Source organism: Pelecanus crispus, chromosome 1 (assembly GCF_030463565.1).
Source record: "Pelecanus crispus isolate bPelCri1 chromosome 1, bPelCri1.pri, whole genome shotgun sequence".
Classification (NCBI taxonomy): Eukaryota; Metazoa; Chordata; class Aves; order Pelecaniformes; family Pelecanidae; genus Pelecanus; species Pelecanus crispus.
In genome coordinates this window covers 122,707,446-122,727,443 of record NC_134643.1, presented here as the reverse complement: position 1 = coordinate 122,727,443, position 19,998 = coordinate 122,707,446, and the positions used below count along the sequence as shown (strand labels likewise).

Here is a 19,998-nt window from a genome sequence, read left to right as displayed (position 1 = left end):
TCAAGTAATATCACAATCCGTTCTTACCATGACTATGTCGCCAGGCTGAATAGTGATTTCATCGTGGCTTCTTGATTCAAAAGGATACAGTGCTCTATAATACACTATTTTTACATCCTCCTGAGCAGAAATGGTTAGAGGAGCTTTTTCTGAGCAAAGGAGAAAAACACACAGATACAAAAGGGGGAGGGGGAAATCAAAACACGTTATTTTTACATTATTTGAGAAATGACGTGAAAGTGGAGAGAAAAATTAATAAACATTACACTGTCTGTAGGAAGTATATTATCCCCCTTTTACACAAGGGGAAATACAGAAATGAATTCTACAAAATACAATTTTCTTACTATTTTCTCTTCTAAACAGCAGGTAAAGTATTACCATATTTTAACTTTTATGATATATACAACTATTTTCATAGAAAGAATCATGTACTTAGGATGCAGCATATATATGACTACTCAAATGCTTCAATGATTTTGTAGGTTAAATCTGATCAGCCATAGGTTCAATTCAAACAGTGATGTTCTTGCATATATCAATGGTATCCCAAATACTTTTAGAGCCTGCTTGTGTAGCAGGTTCATTTGCAGCCTGACTATACTTCCAAGAAAGATGTTTCAAAATGATCTGATAGATACAGATTGGCTGAAAAGAGGTCACTTACAGATGGTGTTTTAACAAAAAATACATGCTAAAGATGCATTATTAGAAAAAAAATAATACAGAAAAAACCCAAATATACAAGCTAAATTGCTCTTGTATAATGTACTTCCTATTTTGCCTATTCAGTCATAAAAGTGCCCTCTGCTACTCTGCACAAATAAAACCTAGGAAGAGGACATATTAGATTAAATCAATTCTAGATTTGGGCTAAAAGACAGAAGGTAATTTCCCCTTTATGCAATCCTTTGATCAAGTATTTAAACAAATACTACATTCCCAATCTGTTCTCTTGTGTATGTATCAAAGCCACTTAAGAGGGAACCATGATTCCCAATACAGGCAAAAATTAGGGTATAATGCAGAGAAAAAGCTCTGAGCTGAAAGTGATCATGTGCATAGCAGAAAAAAGGGGATTAAATCTTAGACTTCAGGTCATTTGTTCAGTAAACAACATGCACGGAGAAGGGGGAAGAGGAAAAAGGATAACTAAATGACATATTGCTACAACTCTTAAAAATCCCAAGGCATATATTCCACACCAAAATAAGAACTGTAAAGAAAAGTGCAGAAATAATTTTTGACGTCTTTCATCAAGATCTTACAACTTACAGCTAAGATTCTCTCTTTGGTTGGCACTGTGAGTCTCATCAACTGTGCTTTACATTCCACTAAACACCATACTTTTAGGAAGAATAGTGAAGCCTAAAAGAATAACTTTTTGGAGTCTAGAGCTCAATCCATACAAGATTTACTTCAATAAGACTAGCAATCCAATCTTGAAACATAACATTCTTCTGTATTAAATGAAAAGACAAAACTGAAAAGAGTTGTTCAAGAAGCATGGGCAACAGCATTTCTTGATTTTTTCCTCTACCTGCATTTGACCAAGGAGCCTGGACAGCTGGCTTGATTGGCTCTTGCTGTGGTTGGAAAAGCTTACTCAGTTTCTCTTGCATTTCCTGTTTTCCCTTATCATCACTTTCTTTCTTCTTGGTTATTTCTTCTCTTTTTTGCTTTTCATCTTCCTGATTTTTTTTTGACCACTGAAGTTCTTCTTCTGGTTGCACTCGATCAAGCCGCTGTTTATCCCGTTCCTGGATTCGCCTGTTGGACAATTAAGGTGGTTTTTTAAGCCAGTCAAACAAAAGACCAAAGAAGTTAGCTGTCCTTGTGTGTGATCTATAGTATAAAGTGTACTCTATGGCTTTTGCATACCCTGTAAGAGCTCTTAATTTTATTTTGGTGAGTTATCAACTACTCCACAGCATCTTCTTACACAATGACTCCTAGAGGGCAAAGGAGAAATATTCAGAAAGATTTGCTATGACTCCGTATGTATTCATAAAGAAAGAGCTGTGACTCTCAGACAAGTGAGAGAACACTATTTCATGTAACCTACTACTAAGCGCAGGCCTCCATTACCTTGAGCTGCTTTGTCTTTGCATTTAGAAAACAACCATTAATATAGTTTTTTTATTTTAACTCACATCAGTTCTGTACCTTCACAATATGATTCCACAGAACTCAAAAAGAGGTACAGAGCAACCTGAGCATACAGAAATGATAAACTAGTTATGTTTTGGAGCTGAATGTAAGATGGGCAAAAACATTCGACACTTTTTTCTTGTCAGAGTTCTTCAGAGATTTGTAAATGCTAAACTTTACCTTTTTATGGAGACTGTGATCTCTTCTCCTCTACAATGACATGAAAATAAATATATTTACCTGTGTTTTTCTAGTTATTGTATGAAACTACACAGGTATCTTAGAACAGTCTCTTACTCAGCTCGCAATGCTCTGAAAATTATAAGATTGATAACATTCAGTATCTTACACTTTCAGTCCCACCTCTTCAACTCAACAACATCTGAGTCTCAGCTTGAGGATTCAACAATATTTGCATATTCTCTTTTCATAGTTTTCCATGGGATTCATAAATCCTATGCAGTTGTTTTAAGTGATGAACCATATCCTATGCAGTTGTTTTAAGTGATGAACCATATGGAGAAAGGAGGAAGAGGGGGAAAAAAAAAAATCTCCCTTGGCTGAAGAAACAAAACTCCTCAGCATCCAAAAACCCAGACATAAGCCCTTCAGTTCCATGTAACTGTAAGGCTGCTTTTCAAAATCTCTTCCCAAGAAGTCTAACTCAAACAATCTGAGTATCCCATTATATCAGCATTGCAAGTTACCATTTTCATTCGCCCCACAATTCCTTTTATTTAATCTAGCCCTGTAGATACCAGCTACGGTTATCACCAGACATTTTCAATAATTAATTCCTACCATAAAGTTTTCCCTCAAACCAAATAAGCAGCAAATTATACACTTCAATTTTTATCTGCTCAGCACTGACTTCAGCTCTAAAATGCGGGAAGAAGTCAGGAATACCAATCAAACAAATTGGTTCTGCTTATTTTCTCAAAGTCACAAACATCCTTAGGTAAGATTCAAAATAGCCAAATCAGAAAACAGGAAAAGCGCTAATCAGAAAACATGGCAGTCGTGATCCTTCTGTTGAGGGGCAAGGAGTAAAAATACCTGCAAACTTTGTACACACTCTTGCAGAACTATTCAGAAAATTTCACATTCCCAACTGCAAAAGCTAACAAGTCCTTCACCCCGACAGAGGACAACAGAAGAGAAGAATAAATATTCTCTCCTAGGAACAATTTGCACCAGTAAAGATAACTCTAAAGGGCTATAGCAGATGCATGGTGCGGTTTATTTTGTCCCATGACCTATTCCACTTTGATACTTTCTTCATACTTACAAAATTAGCGACAAATGCATGACAACAAACTGGTCATTACAGACTTGGCCTACTATATAGAACGTATTTTGTCCAAGGGCAACATGAGTTTCTGGCCAAAAACTGTGTGGAAAAAAAAAAAAAATTTAATTTCTAAAGGGGAAAAATCCACTTTCCAAACAGTAGGTTGCACCAGAGGGCAAAAATCTCATCTCTATCAATATAAGTTTTGAGTTGACAAGAATATTTTCTGAGAGATGTCAAGGTACCCAGTATGTTTGAGATGGCAGCTACTAACTTCCAAGCTCAAAAAAATCTTTGGTTCTCAATGAAATTGCTGATACCATTTCAATATTCCACATCAGTATACCATGAGTAAAGGTTAAGACACCAGTGTGAAGGATATCGCTTCCTCCTCTATGAAACACTGCTACACTTTTCTGCCTTCAATGTAAACTCATCTAACAAGTTAATAAATTCACTTTTCTGATAACCTCCTATTTTAATCACTGAATTTGTCCTTTGAATCATAGAATACCAGGTTGGAAGGGACCTCAAGGATCATCTGATCCAACCTGTCTTGGCAAAAGCACGGTCTAGACGAGATGGCCCAGCACCCTGTCCAGCCAAATCTTAAAAGTGTCCAATGTTGGAGAATCCACCACTTCCCTGGGGAGACTATTCCAATGGCTGATTGTTCTCATTGTGAAAAATTCTCCTCTTGTGTCCAATCAGAATCTCCCCAGGAGTAACTTGTAACTCGTCTTTTCCATGTGACTCCCTGTAAAAAGGGAGTCTCCATCTTCTTTATAGCTACCTTTTACATACTGGAACATGGTGATAAGGTCTCCCCTAAGCCTTCTTTTCTCAAGGCTGAACAAACCCTCTCTCAGCCCTTCCTCATATGGCAAGCTTCCCAGTCCTTTAATCATCTTTGTGGCCCTTCTCTGGACCCTCTCCAGCCTGTCCACATCTTTTTTGTATAGCAGGGACTAAAACTGAACACAGTATTCCAGGTGTGGCCTGACAAGCACTGAGTAGACTGGGATAATGACTTCTTCACCTCTGCTGGTAACGCCCTTGTTGATGCAATCCAGCATCCTGTTGGCTTCCTTTGCCACAGCGCAACACTGTTCACTCGTATTGAGCTTGTTGTCCATGAGGACCCCCAGGTCCCTTTCCACAGAACTGCTCCCCAACCAGGTAGATCCCAGACTGTGCTGCACTCCTGGATTATGTTTTCCCAGGTGCAAGACCTTACATTTGTCTTTGTTGAACTTCATAAGGTTCTTGTTTGCCCACTCTTCCAGCCTATCCAGGTCTTCCTGCAGGGTGGCTCTCCCTTCCGAAGTGCCCACTTCCCCACTCAGTTTGGTATCATTGGCAAACTTCATCAGGGTACACTTGATCCCGTCATCCAGATCACTTATCAATATATTAAACAGTATGTTTGTTTGCAAAGTATTCAGAGCAGATTACTCAGCAGTTTTGTTGCAACACTGAAGTGTGTGAACACATACACATACAGAGTTTAATTTTCTTTTGTCCTGAGTGGTGTCCTACCTGGTGAGTTTAGTCAGTTGGGCTTTAGATGGGAAATTGAGTTTTTAATTATGTTTCTAGTAGAGTGATTAAGTCTTCCCATACTTATAAACCAAGTTTGCTCTAACTGCTGGAGCGAAAAGAGCAGACGAAAATGTATCTTGAGAGGGGGTGAGGTATGTATGATTTCTTTTTTCCTTCCACAGAAGCTGCAGAATTTTCTTCTTTGATTGTTATGTACACTAATATCACGAGTTGAAGACAAGGAAGGGAATAAGAAGAGACAGAGAAGCTAAAGAAACACAAGCCTCAGTGTGAGCTCCACAGCTTGGGGTTAGGAATAGAAAACTTGACATTCTGCTCTTTTCCTTACCTTCAAGACTCCTGATGTGCTAATTATTGTGGAATATGACCTCTAATCTGGGATTTGCCTATACTTGCTTTTACTCTTTTAATTTCCTTTTTCCTCTCACCAACTGCATTATACCACTCAGGCAGTTCTTATCGCAAACACCAAGAGTAAGCTCTATTCACTGTATTCAAATGCAGGGGTGGGGGTGGGGTGGGGGGAAGGTCTCACCTCTGAATTGTATATTACTCCCACAATCATACAAGTCTGCATGGAATTAGCCTTAAGATAATTAAGGCTAATAAGCCATAAGAAGTCTTCAAAAAGACCTCTACCATCCCCAAATATGTGTATGTCTGTACCTTTGTTTGCTCAATTATGTGCACAATTCAGTGCATAATTACCAACAAAAAACTGTTAAGATGATTCTCATTATAAAGTGGTTGTGGTTACGCATTAAGTCAAAGGTTAAAGTGCACATAATTATGATCTTAAGATTATTCTTTCTTTCCTTGCTTTCATTAGAGCTATTAAAAGGCAGCATACTTCCGTAATCATTATGGGGCAGTATCCAGATTATGGGTATTAATCATTTACCTTATTCATTTGGGCATCTGTTGGAAATCAGTAAGACTGGAAGACTGCTCATTATCAGGTATACCAATTATGATGATTTAGAAGCCTGAGTATTTGGGCAGCATGAAGTTCTACATTACCAATAATGTCTGAATGCTCAGCTAGCATGAAAAGTCAGACATGAAGTTTTCCATGGCAGAAGTATTTCCTTTTTTAAAACTGTTTTTTAAATTTCCATTTTTCTGGAAGGAAGTGGAGTATTTTATTTAATATTCTGGAATAGATCATCTTTAGTGTTCCTATACTCACAGTACCTCAGCAGCCTTCTTGTTTTCAAGGAAAGTTCCAACATAATTACCGTATTTAGTGTAGCTATTTCTTCATGATAGAAAGCTGTTTTCTTAGAAAGTTTGTTATTTCTGAAGTTGATCTTCAAGATTTTTAAAGGCATAGGTTTTATGCAAATGATTTAAGAATATTTAAACTTAATTGCTTTATATGTATAAGATTTCTGTCTGAAGATACAGTTTTCACTGAGACCTTGTTTTGTTTTTGCCTGAAATGTGAAAATTAACGTGACTCACCAAATAGTAACAAAGGCTATCAATTTGCTTCAGGTCACAGACCATGTAACGCTATAACCAATAATTTAAAACCCCTTGTTCCCAGGCCTTTGCTTTCATCTCTTGACCAACATCTGTCTACATTAAGAGTATAAATACCCCACAATTGCTAAAAATTAAATCAAACAGCTACTGATAAATGATGTCAGAATAGAATTGGTTGTTAGCCTATATGCAATTCATTTCACATAAATATATTATAAACATGTGTAGAAACACAAATTTGAAAACATGTAGAAAAACAAAGTGTGTAGCAGAAGAACATTAGCTTTGCAGTCTATGTTAGAATAAAAGACAGAGCTAGTTAGTTACACTGTTCAAGAACCTCTCTACTAGGTATAGAAGTACACTACACATTCAAGTAACACTACTGAAATCTGTATGTACCACTGAAAGTTAGGTCACAGACAGATGTAGAAGCTCATCTCTACAGCACAATTCTCATTCAAGGATAAATCAAGAGATTCCCCGAGTTTTAAGAGGGATCATCTGCACTGAAATGAAACTTGGTCTAGGTCTTGGGTATTCTTGTCATTTAGTGATATATTATTTGAGATCACATTATGCTCCTGGAAATGCAAAGTTTATTTTACTTGTCTGTAAAATGCTTTGCACTCTAACATCTCTACAGAAAGGGCTTAAATTAGAGCAGTTTGTTACCTTTGAGCTTCTTTTTGCTTTTCCAGTTCTGTCTTCCTTTCTTGTTCCTTCTGTTTCAGCCTCTCAGCTTCTAAGTTCTTTTGCTTCTGTAGTTGCTGTTTGTTATGTATTTCTCTCAGCTCCTAGAGAAAAAAGTAAAATATGTGTAAACATATACTATGTGAATCGTAACTAATGGTCCCATGTATTTCATTGTGAAATAACAAAACTTGCAAATGGTTGGATATCTCTATTCAAACTTACAGTATTGCCAAATGCACTAGCAGATATTTAAGGTAGATTTCAAATATCTATAAACCACTTACTGTTTTCCTTTTTTTATCCATATAACCTGAGATGTTAAAGGGTTAAGAAATAAGAAAGCCTTTTTTAAATGGGACTCTAAAAAGTTGACAGAAGTACGACAAGGCTTAATCTGAAAAGTCACTTATGTTTTATTTTAAGTTGTTTGCTGGTTTGTTGAATTAATTTATTAAATTCCATACAAAATTCCACCTTCTGAGCTGCTCATATTAGCAAGTGTTTCAGTTAATCAGTTTTATTTTGAAATTAATGGTGATTTACTAAAGAACCTTCAGGATTGCTTAAGGAATTCAACCTTTTGGGTATAAAACAATGTCTTTGGGATGAATCACGGCACAGAGAGTATTCATCCATATACAAGTTAGTTTTCCTCCAATTAACTGGAAAGACATTGCCTGAAACATTTAGAATATAAATAATAAATAAAAACATAATATTTTTCCTCAATATTTGTTTTCTGCATTAACACCTATTAACACAAACACAAATTTTATCCTGAATCTCTTTGCATAGCCTAGAATTTTGCATCTGAACTCCTCAGTATTACAAGGAAAAAAAGGATAACTTTACCTATGTCAACTGATATTTTTCATTGAAAATAGTTCACTTTAAAAAAATGATGTGTTTTAATGAAAATATAGTGCAGACAAAAATACGCTGAAAAAGTTTGTAGCAGGAAATTGTTTCTAAATGCTTATCTTAATAATGTCTACTTTTATTGCAATATGTTATGACTTACATCATGCAGGTTTGTTTAGTTCTTGTAACCTTAAAAGCTTTAACTTAATTCATTCAGGGATTGAAACAGTTAATCTTGAAAGTATTTGGATAGTTTTTCAGAAATTCACAGTCTACAAATTAGCCAGATGAAGACTTCCTGTTACTATCCTCATGCACTGACCAAAATATAGAAAACTGCCTAAGAGTGAAAAAAAAACAAAAGAGCAACTAAATATCAAGTGATTCAAAGGGCCAAAATGAGAAAGGTTTCAGTAAGTTAATTTCACAACATTATTAGTAACTTCTTAGCTATAGTTCCATAAAAGTTGAAAGTTAATACTTGTTTATTTACAGACTGTAATTGCACTGTGTCTAAAAATTTCAGTTAGTGAAAGTAATACATGCATTAGTGCTGAATGACTGCACACTGTGCAACATTAAATTTTAAGATGTCACAATAACTACATTACGAAGAAGAGCAGCACATGACCTTTGCAAGGTATTAAAAACACTTCTGATACATGGATGAAAGTTTAAAAAAAAAGTTAAGATGAACCTTGTGTCCTGCCTCTCAGTCTCGTTTCATTAATGATCCTCAATTTTAAATTCAATGAAAACTGAATTCAACATCATTAAAGAGATAATCAGTTCTTATACAAGTTTTAATTAAAACTCTGCTAAGGCCATGAAACTCACTGAAATATGGAGGTAATTTGGGCAATACCATATTTTATGATTGTCATTATCTTCCATAGTCACATTAAAGCTTAGTAGATAGTTAGGCTCTAGAATGGATACTACAGAATGTAAAATAAACTACTCTTGCAAAGTCACCAGAATTGTTCAGGCAGGATATTGCCTTTGGGAAAATTTTTAAACCCTGAATGCCCATGGTTATAAACATTCATGCATAGCCTTCTTTTGGACTAAGGAAAAGGGCTACTAAAAAGGAAATACATTAGCAATATTGAACATAATGGGTTTTTAGTGGTTGGCCCATAAAGAACAATGAGAAAATACAGGGATCAGGAGATTGCAGTGAACACACAGTTGATCAACTGCACCTGGAGCTAGAGGTGGCCTCTGACCGCACTATAAATTTCTGAAGTGCTAACTGGAGTGAACAGTCATTTTCAATAACTGTATGTTACTAATTCAGCTTCTTTAAAGTTGTTACAATTGTAATATATTGAGGTACAAAGGATTTGACCCTTGTTTCAGATTAACTTCTCCAGGGGAATCACAGTCCCCATCTTCTCTACATGATCACCTGAACTTGTATCCAAAAATATGTTCAAGTGCAAAGTACAAAATACAACCGTAAGAACATTAGCAGTAGAGTGATTTACAAGCATTCATCTGAAAGGACATAGATTAGAAAATGGCACAGTTGAAAGCAGTTTTCCACCTGGCCAACAGTATTAGAAATTTTTGTAGATTGCAGAAATCCATAAAACTAAGTCTCTACAAAGCTCTTGAAGCTCAAAATACTACTTCTGTGAAGTATCAAATATCTTGACTAGTATTCATGGTTTTTAGCAAGCTGTTTCTCTCTTCTGGGTAAAGAGACTGCTATCCAAAGCACAGGTTTCTTTCTCCTACATTTAGTTCAGCTTTAGCACAGGCTTCCATTTAGAAATCCTTTGTTCTACTTGCTCTAGTTTTTCTTCACGTTTATGTCCCCTCCTGTCACTTAACTTTTTATGCCAAGAAACTCAAAATTCTGATTCCTGGCCAATGAGAACTCCTCTTGCTATTGAACAGAGATCTGGGATAGACACGCATTTCTAATAAGGCAACACTGAAGATAACCTGTTGTTATTTGCAAAATGTTAAGCTATTTAGACAACAATGCTTTCCAGGTTTGGTTTTTTTCCCCTTTGCATCTTTATCCCAAACTCTGGTGTTTGAGCAGTTAAATACAAATAATCACTAGGCAAAGAAAGAGAAACTAAAATTCTTGAAGAGTATGAAGGCTTAGTTAAACAAAAAAACCCAATAAATCTCACAAGCTTTCGGTGAGACAACCCAGATGCAAATATCGGAGCTCAGTTTACTTTTTAACAAGAAATTTGTAAACTAGAAAGAATGATTCAGTTCATCTATATAGGCAGAATCAGGAGGAATCTACCTCTAATTCAGAATATTGGTATTTGCCCCCCCTTCAGAACACCTTCCTGAATTTGCAAATGCATAAAAACAAGTTACAACTTGCAATACATCTGTGCACCAAACATTATTTACTTCCACTAGATGTCCAACTACAAGGCTAGCCCAAACTTTATATTTTAATTATAGTTTAGACATGTAAGTTTATCTCACCACTAAACGTATGATATATACCACTTTTACTGCCAAATAGAAAACTGGGGAAGTTGTAGCTATGAGCCATGCCCCTGTCTGTCTGGAGCAAGTAGTTTCTCATACTGAGTACAGGTAGCAGGATCAGGATCATTAACTGCTGCATCACAGCAGTTAAGTACTGCTGCCAACTCTGGTCCAAATAATTAAATTATTTTGTTTGCTTATTTTGTTATTTTATCTATACGCTCAGCTAAGTTAGGACCTGAAGGAACATTTTAATAATTATTTAAGCTTTCCATACACATTTTAAGACATTATTCCCTCCCAGCTAAGCCAATGTGCTAGTTCAGTATTTTGTGAAGAGATTTTTCTGTGACATACCTGTAACAGTTAAGAAAATATAATGTAGCTTAATATTCTATTCAGTGCTAGGAGTATTTTTGAGATTAAAAAATGCAATATATATATCTTTCTTTGAGTTAGCGAGGAGGAAATAAAGATTTGATCGGTATCTCGTGCAAGAGATAGATGCTCTGTTGCTTTGCCAAGTACCAGCGGGAGGGTGGGGGAGAAAGAATCAGCATCTCCCACAGTGTTACAGGACACCAGTTGAACAAAATTATAGTAACACTTCAACAGTCAACAGAATGAAACATTTGCCAGCTGAATATTCAGCACAGTCCTACATTCATCTTTTAAAGACACAAACAACTTAAAAGCTGTACATTTACAAATCGTATATTGTAACTCCAAAGACGTAACAATGCTTTGCTTGTTTCTGGTGTGCAGGGCAAAGCATGTCTTACCTTAAAAGCAGAGAGAAATTGTTAACCTTCCACTTAATTCACAAACAGACTAACAAGTATAATTCTGAGATGTTACAATAGCCACATTTAGGTACCCACATAATATTGAATATGAATTAAAATATGAGTTTCATACAGCAGATTAATATTCACTATATACAGACAAGTCATATTGCTATGAAAACCGTAACATTAGAAATGTAGTTGTTTAAGCCCAAACTTTGCCTTTTGACAGAATGACAAGAGAACTCAGGACACTTCAGGGATTACAATACAAGGTTTCCATCAGATCTTCTCCTCTTGAGACAAACCAGAGCATTTGATCCCAGAGGAAAGAACCCTACAGTTCTGTGCTCACTGAGGCTTTCCCACAGCAATACTCTTCTACCCCATTCCCAGCTCCCAAAGCGCCTGCTTTGTCCTTAACAGAGACAGTTCTTCCTTTCACCCCATATTGTAGCTATGGGGAATTTGATAAGGGAATGTATTGCCATCTCGCTCATACCTGGAATCACAAATTACAGTGCTGTGTAGGAATACTTAACATAAAAGTGTTTTCTTTTTAAAAATTCTGAACATCATGACCAAAACAGGCAATTAACTTAAAGTCCTGAAGTTTCAGATAAGCAAATGACAAAAATAACTAACTAGTACCTTGCTGAGGTTGCAATTCAATCACTCCTCATCTAGGCAGTAAGGATTAGATAAAGAATCAAATCATAAACTCTTCTCTTTGGTTATGTTTTAGTGCTAGCACCTCTTATAAATACTAACTTAGTTAAACACTGCACACTCATCTGTTTATGGTAAAGTGAAGCACATAACTGGAGGAGGTTCATCACTCAGATTGAGATAGTTGTGTACTGCCTGAGTATGGCATGGAGACCTTTAGAAAGGAGTCTAAGTAGTTGACGCAGCCCAGGAGAACTGCCAGGCACTGCAGCATTGCATCTTCCATTGCCACTGACTGGAAGAAAGAAATGCTCAAATGTAAACAGGCATTCATATGCAAGACTTGTCCAGTGCACACCGACTAGGACAGGGACTGACAACAACTGGAACATGACATAAAATGTAAAACATTTTTAAGAACTTGATTGTACTTGTTCACCACTTTTTTCAGGCACTGAGAAGAGCTTTTCAGCAAGACTAAGGTATTTCATAAACACTAATCTTCTGTGCAATAACACAGATAAGCTCTAAATACTTGATTTCTCTATGCTATACGAAATGATTATTTGGTCTTTGGAGACAAGAACCATATTAAGAATTATTTTAATTGCTTTATTTGACAGTCTGTAATGACTGACCTTTGTAAAATTTAAACGTAAATTCACACTGAAAGTAGAAAGAATTTGTAAAGTTAAATTATAGTAGTAGTATACATACACAAACGGGAAACTTAATATAAAGACTTCTATTCTACAGAATTATTTTATAAAGTAGAGAAAATAAACAAGTGCCTAGTTATATTTTACTAGCAGCTGTATCAATTTTAATTATTAGATTTCTAGGCTAAGATTTTTAAAGAGTAATGGAAGTTAGACTCCTTCAACCATAATTCAGGACACAAAAAAGTGGCCCAACTTTCAACCTTGTTACCAACTCGGTCACTTACTCTATAACCAAATATAGCACAATCCACAAGACTTCTTGTCAGATTTATCTTCTCCAATAAAATGCCTCAAATCTGATTTAAAAGGATATCTGACCAGCTGCAGGCTAAGGTACTTGTTTCTCTGCCAAACAAGTACTAACAGTTTCCTGAACCCATGTGGTTCTACCAAAAGGTATTCAATAAAGACACTTGAACCTACCTATTTTGAAATATTAAAAACAATTTATACTCCAGAAATTTTTTTAAATGGAACCAAATTCTATGAACATTTCCAACTCTTGAGATGTTAACTTGAAACAAAAGTAACTGAAGTACTTGAGCTCCAAAGGACTAATCAGAAGAAATTTACATCAGTTGTTTTGGAGGGATGACAAAAGATCCAGCAGAAAAAAAAGTTTCATTTATCTCCCTAGTCACTCATATATGCTACTAATACCTGAAGCAAAGATGAGGTAATTTAACACTTGTTTTAAGTATTCACTTACTGCAGAACATAAAAGCTATAATATGGAGGCAAAAGCAATGCAATCCACTGTGTACTACTATGATGTTAAGTTGACCTGTAACCTAAAACGTATCGGAACATTAGGTAAACCTATGGTCTCATCAATGAAAAGGTACACTAGATACTAGTTAAATCATTCATTTTATCTTGCACTATTGCAGCATATTTCTGTATTCACTATCAATAGATCAAGTGTAGCCTATTTCAAGAGAATGAATCAGAAATGGAGTTTTGCAAAATTTAAGGATATATTAATATAGGAGATAATGCAAGCAATATTCATAGCCAATAAGGAATAAATCTCAACAGTGATGACAAAAGGTTAATTTAATGTTGCTGTCAACTTCACTGCCTCTTCAGCATTTCATCAAAACTAGTTTGGCATGTACCTTTTACTCAGAGAGCAGTAGCTTACATAGTTACAATTTTGGTTCTGTTTTCTATTAAATTAAGCATTTTGACTGAGTGAGGACACGTTTTACTCCCTCTCCCTGTAGGAAATAAGTGCAAAATGCTGTAAGATGGTATATACCTAAAGAGTATTTAGATATGCTTTTTTTCCCTGGAAGTTCGCAAACAGTACCACATCATTCTGCTTCTCATCCAGAAGCTAGTTGTATTATAGAAAACAAGGCAAGCGCCAGTGCCTCTCCACCACTTGTCAGAGAACAAAGGCTGTACAAGACAGTGTCAATCGTGGTGCTGCTGTCCTAACAGCCATCCCATCAAACGTGCATCTCTCAGTTAGTAAACTGAAGCACAAAGTAAGAGCAGATCATCATAAAAGAAGTCTACCAGTTTTAACCTACAAGGTAATTTAGAAACAGCCTTGATTAAAAATGGAGTTTTTAATTTATTTAATAAAAATACATTTTAAAAGTAAACATTTCTGTATTTCCTATCTTTTCATATTTTCCCCTTAGTTTACAAGATAATTAAGTCTTTTTTATATTCAGAGCTCAGATGTGGTGGAATTGTTGATACATTATTTGAAAAGGTTTTACATTTAAATGCGAGCGTTATACAGTTGACTGATAATTATACAAATTGCAAGGTATTGTAGCACCAAATGAGCCTGCTGTATTTATGCACCCAGTTACTAATAAGTAAACAAAAAGTTCTTCTGTTAATTGGGGAAGCTATTAATTTGGCAATTATTTAAGCCATTTTCTACCTATTTTAAATGTAACAGCCATCTTTCCATTGGCAGTTCCTAAAAGTTGTCACAGATTTTTGATAGTTTAGGTAAAAGTATCTGAGAATTATGCAAGTTCCTAGTTTGTTTTGAGCAACATTATTACCTAAGAGATAGATATGTTCTGCCTTGGTTTAAGAACAGAACTTCCATTTCACAGCAACCCTAATAAAACTCAGAGTATCAGGAAAGCTTTCACTAGCTTCGTACACAAAGCCTCATACACAAGACATTCCGAGAGCTTTCTCCACAAGAATAGCCGTTAAATCACTGCTGCACACACAGCATCTTCTGAGAGGTTTCTCTGGCAGTGGGAGTACTACAACTGTTCCATGCTGAGTCCACAAAAAGTCATACAAGCCTTTGTAGATGTTCAAATCTAGTAATAAAATCATCCAGACCCCCAAAAATACGTCTTGCGCACCTAGTGAAACTACAAAAGGGGGAAGATACAAGTCTCTCTGAATTAAGCTCCCACCTCTGTTTCAATAGTACAACTGCCCCACTGCCTTGGTTTTGCCTCTTAAACTCATCTCTTCCAAGCAAAGAAAGAAAGCTGCAGCAAGCCAAAAATACCAGCATACAGCATCCAAAAGTGGTCTTCCTATTAAGCACTGCTTCTACACATTATGAAATGAAGAATACAACATCCTCAAGCCAGAGGAAGCTTGCTGAAGTCTTCCCAAAGAACTGTCTATGTAACTAATTTTCAGCATGTAAAGTGATAACTCTAAATACTAAGATTTTAACACAGAAATCAATTTTCCTGTTAAACTGCAAAATAGTTAATAAGACAAGGCATTCTTGGATAGATGGCAGACAGTCTGATAAATCAATGTCTTTGTTTAATGTGCATTTTCAATTTTTAATTATCATTAGCTTGTTATTTGTTAAGTCGAGCCCTTCAGTATTTAAAATACTGAATTTTGGTTGGTTGGTGGGGTTTAGTTTTTTGGGCGTTTTTTTTTGTTTGTTGTGGGTTTTTCCCCCCCCCCCCCCCCCCTGCTGTCACAGTACAAAGACTATTCACCCCCTGCCCATTTATAAGCTGTTCAGGTCATTTATGATCAAACCAAATGCTGACAACTAATTTTAGAATTAATACCCTTTGGTCATATTTATCTGCAAAACACTTCAAAAGGACTCCATTTAAAAAGAAAAAAAAAAATCACCCAAAAAGCAGGACATGTCAAGATGTGTCCAAAAAGCATACATAAAAAAAATGTGAGGTAAACCATTCTGTTTTCTTTTAAAATAAGTTGTGAATATTTTGTCTTGTGTCTCTTATGACTCTGCAGAGATTCTCCCCTTTCTACCTCCCTGCCTAAGATAGTGAGAGTCATCTTTGAAACAGGTAGTTCTATGGTCTACAGCTTTTAATTTTTCCTATAATTATTAGTAACTTTAATATTGAAACAAGTTACTTGTTGCTTAACTTCAAACATGCCTTCCATCCTAAAGCATATGATGTAAACACAGTTGGTCTAATTTCAAAATAACTACAGAAACATTAATGTATCTATCATAGTGCTTTTCCTTCTAAACACTTGTAGCACAATTTATTATTCCTTGCAGGAAATTGACTATTTTTCTAGTCAGCTTTCAGCTGACTAGAAAAGAGAAAAGACTAGAAAAGAGGAAGGAGAAACAATCAGTTGAATCAGCAAATAAAGTCCTTTAACATTAGAATATTTTATGAAAAACTGAAAGTTATGAGAAGTTTGTAACTAAAGACTGATCTATAACTTCTCTCTGAAGAACACTTCCTCTACTGACTTTTGGAAATTCTGTAATTTTCTTGTGCAGAAATAAACAAAAATCACACAGTTTTAACAAAAGACTGATCAAGAAAGCATGAAACCACAAACAACAGACAACTACATTCAGGAACAAGTATGAGCTTATGAACAGCAGATAAAAATTCTGCATGTCAGTACAAAATCGAGTCTCTTTAATAAAGATTTCAATTTGAAGCACTGATTCCAGCAGATTTGCTGACCTACTACAGTCTTGCACTTCTTTGATGCAAATGGGCAGAAACTGGCAATTTCATATTTGCAATCACAGATCTGGAATCAGAGCTCAAATTTACTCTTAAATAGATTCTGCGGATTAAGTTGATTCTAACTTTGAGTTTGGGTGCTAAATAGTATTTTCTTTAAAAAAAAATAGATTTGAGAATGCTCCCAAAACTGACATTCTAAATCAATCATTTTAGTTCAATATTTTTTTCCACAATCAAGTTAGAAAATAATTAACTGAACATTTAGAAGAAAGGGTTAAAAAGTCTAGGATTACCTTCAGTTGATTATTGAAAATATCAATTTCCTGAAGTTTAGATCTGGTTTCTTTTTCTACTTCATCTAGCTGGTCTCGAAGCTGTTGACGTGCTAGTTCCTTGGCTTCTAAGGCTCTTTTGATAGTAAGAAGAGAATCTCCTGTTTTTAAACATATTGTCAAATAAGTATTTTCTTACACAGAGAATTTTAGGTCATAGCAACATTTTTCAACATGCATCTTGCAACACAAAAAAGAAATTACAAAGCACACTGTGCAATGCAGTATCATGTCCTATACAAACTTAGACATGTACAAAAGTATACTCACTGTGCAAACTGTTCTGTTGAACTTGCTTTAGCTGGTCATTAAGTAATTGCTTTTCTGGAATCAACCTTCCAAGCATCTGCTGAGATTCCTGCACAGAGGACAATGAGGACAGAGAAAACAAGAAGAGAAACAGACAAAAAGGTGAGTGAAGGATGATCTTAGCCATAAGACCTCTCATTTTCATTTCTTCTGAAATGACTCTACTTTTTCTCTCACTAAATTACATATCATTGCTATTATCCAACCACTCTGTGTGGTACTACCACTCAGACATAGCTCTCTGCCAATACAAAAAAAGTGAGCACATCAAATTTAAGCATATTACTTGCGAATTGATTCTAATTGAATACATAACTTGGCTTGGAATTACTTGAAATTCAGGGCACAAAGACATGGACAGGTTTCAGGAAACATTAAACCAAGCACTTACTTACCATTTAATACTCATTTTAATAAATAAATATTAACTTTGATCAGGAATAGAAAGACAAATATTTACAGTTTATTTAAAGAAGAGAAAACAAAGGCTTTCACTTTAAAGGAATATATTATGGCCAAAAGCTATGAAACACAAGTTCTGTTAGATAAGAATACTTGAGTCTTAGATCTCTTGATATAGCAGTCTTGAAAGAGGATTATGATCTCTCTCAATTTCAACACACGGTCATAAGATTGTACACCGATATATTACAGGAGACCCTGCAGATGAGAAATTCCTCCTTCAGTGGATTTAATCTCTCTCTCTCTCTCTCATATACAATCCTTGCTCTTTCTGGAGGATGAAGTGCTACTTCATACACCTTTCAGAAGCCTTGACCTCCAACTTCAAGTTGTCAAAACATATTATAGAAGCATGATGTGAAACAGCTTATTTTATAAAAGCTGCTTGAGTGTCAACATCCCATCTTTCAGACAAACTAAGTAATTTATTTCAGCAGTTGTGTTGAATTGCAGGCTTTTGAGGAATCAACCATCTGACTATTTCCATTTGTCATGAAGGATTGCAAATGACATAATACGATCCTAAGAATAAATGTCACCTAATCACTTAATACCAGTGAGTGCCATGAAAAGTTTTTCATTTTTGTTACAAGAACACAAGGTTGACCGTACTGACACAACTTCGCAGCTGTCCCACTTTACTCATGGCAGTCTTTGATTGGGCCTTTGCAGTGTACAGCTCAGATCTCACGATTATGCAATGACTGCAGGCTACTGTAATCTCTTTATGTTCCAAAAATAGGAGTTACATGTGTCCCTCAACTGTTCAGCTGCCTTGCCTATAGCATCAGATCTTTTTCAGCCCTTCAAGGATACCATGAAGGCCGGATACTCCTATCATGGGACTATTATTCCTTACCTAGAACCAAATGAGAAACATCAATATATAATGCAGCATTTTCCGTATCATCTGCCTGAGGTGGCCTGCCTCCCCAACCACCATTACCATGTTCTTAAACGACATGCAAAACACTGTCCTTTGTGTTCACGCTTTCCCTTCCACAACACCCTCCCACCCAAATACCTGTATGTCCCATGCCATAGTTTGGGATGAAAAATGTAAACAGTATTATTAAATTAGTACAACACACAGGCATCATGGAAATGAAGTTTTCAAGTTGTATAATCCAAGAAAGGTGGCACCTAGTAGACTAAATGTATTGATGGATAAACCTCAAGAGAAAAAGGAAAGGAAATCACCTTTCAAGACACAAGAACCATTTAGGTAAGCCAAATAGCAGAAGGGATGTCAAAATGAAACATGATTTACAGAAAAATTATCATTCTTGAAGCACAAAAAGTAACATAGGACAATATTTCAGAGTAGAATGTAACCCTAACCTTACTTGTTTATTTTTAAAGGCCAGAATACTTCTAAAGTCCAGACTACTCACTCTTAATACACAGAATAGTTTGAACAGTATTTATGGACAGAGAATGACAAGGGATCATGAGGGTCAAGTTCTGTTTCCTGAAATCACAGACAACCATGTAATTAGCATCTATTCCAAAGGCATCCACAACATGCTTTTCCACATCCTTTAGTTGTACTGAAGAAACAGATGAAAGCAATTAATGGCATCACTAACACTGAAGTTTCATGCAACAAGAAATTTCCAAGAATTGAATAATGTCCTATATAGCAGTAGAAGGCAAACAAAGCAATCGAAGAACAGTTCCTGTCAATCTAATGAAGGAAAGTTCTCTTCTGATTCTACAGCCTGAGCAAGAAGGCATATGAGAAACTGAGATACCACTATGCATCTTCAGTCTCTGCCACATACCCTGCTTCCAGTGCTTCAGAGGAAAGCCAAATTACTTGGGAGCCAAAGTGTTCATCAAGAAGGCAAATAATCCCTACAGGTAACTAGCAGAAGCCCTGCAGACATCATAAACATGATTCAAACACATACAGTTAAGGTGTTTGGAAGGCGGGATCCTTCTGAACATCCCTGGAAACACCACTCTACCTGATACCACAGACTCATATAACTAGCACAAATTTTCCTTACCCAGGATTAACTGGTATACAATTTCTTCCACAAGTTTAATCAAACTCCATCTTGAAACTAATTAAAAGGTTGAAGAATAATTACTCCTTTGAATTAACTCATCTTTCCATAGCAAGTGTCAGACATATTAAACTAAAATATTTCCAAGTGAAGATATATTATCCTACAAAGATAACTGACAATATTGACCTTTTAATCTATTGCAGAGTTTAGAGGATCAAAATCTCCTTTTAAAAAAGTCACTTACTGGTTTAGTCTT

At 35.7% G+C, this 19,998-nt stretch overlaps 1 protein-coding gene across 5 annotated transcripts in view; it reads right to left on the bottom strand.

Annotated features, from left to right (window-relative positions):
* Nucleotides 1-19,998, bottom strand: part of ITSN1 (intersectin 1) — a 108,949-nt gene that overhangs the window by 55,431 nt on the left and 33,520 nt on the right. For all 5 annotated transcript variants that reach the window (XM_075722848.1, XM_075722863.1, XM_075722840.1 and 2 more), the window contains exons 14-18: nucleotides 17,227-17,314; nucleotides 16,918-17,057; nucleotides 7,169-7,290; nucleotides 1,541-1,770; nucleotides 28-149 (exon numbers count right to left, since the gene is read on the bottom strand). In XM_075722848.1, coding sequence (XP_075578963.1) covers nucleotides 28-149; nucleotides 1,541-1,770; nucleotides 7,169-7,290; nucleotides 16,918-17,057; nucleotides 17,227-17,314 — 702 coding nt within the window. The remainder of the gene's footprint in view (nucleotides 1-27; nucleotides 150-1,540; nucleotides 1,771-7,168; nucleotides 7,291-16,917; nucleotides 17,058-17,226; nucleotides 17,315-19,998) is intronic.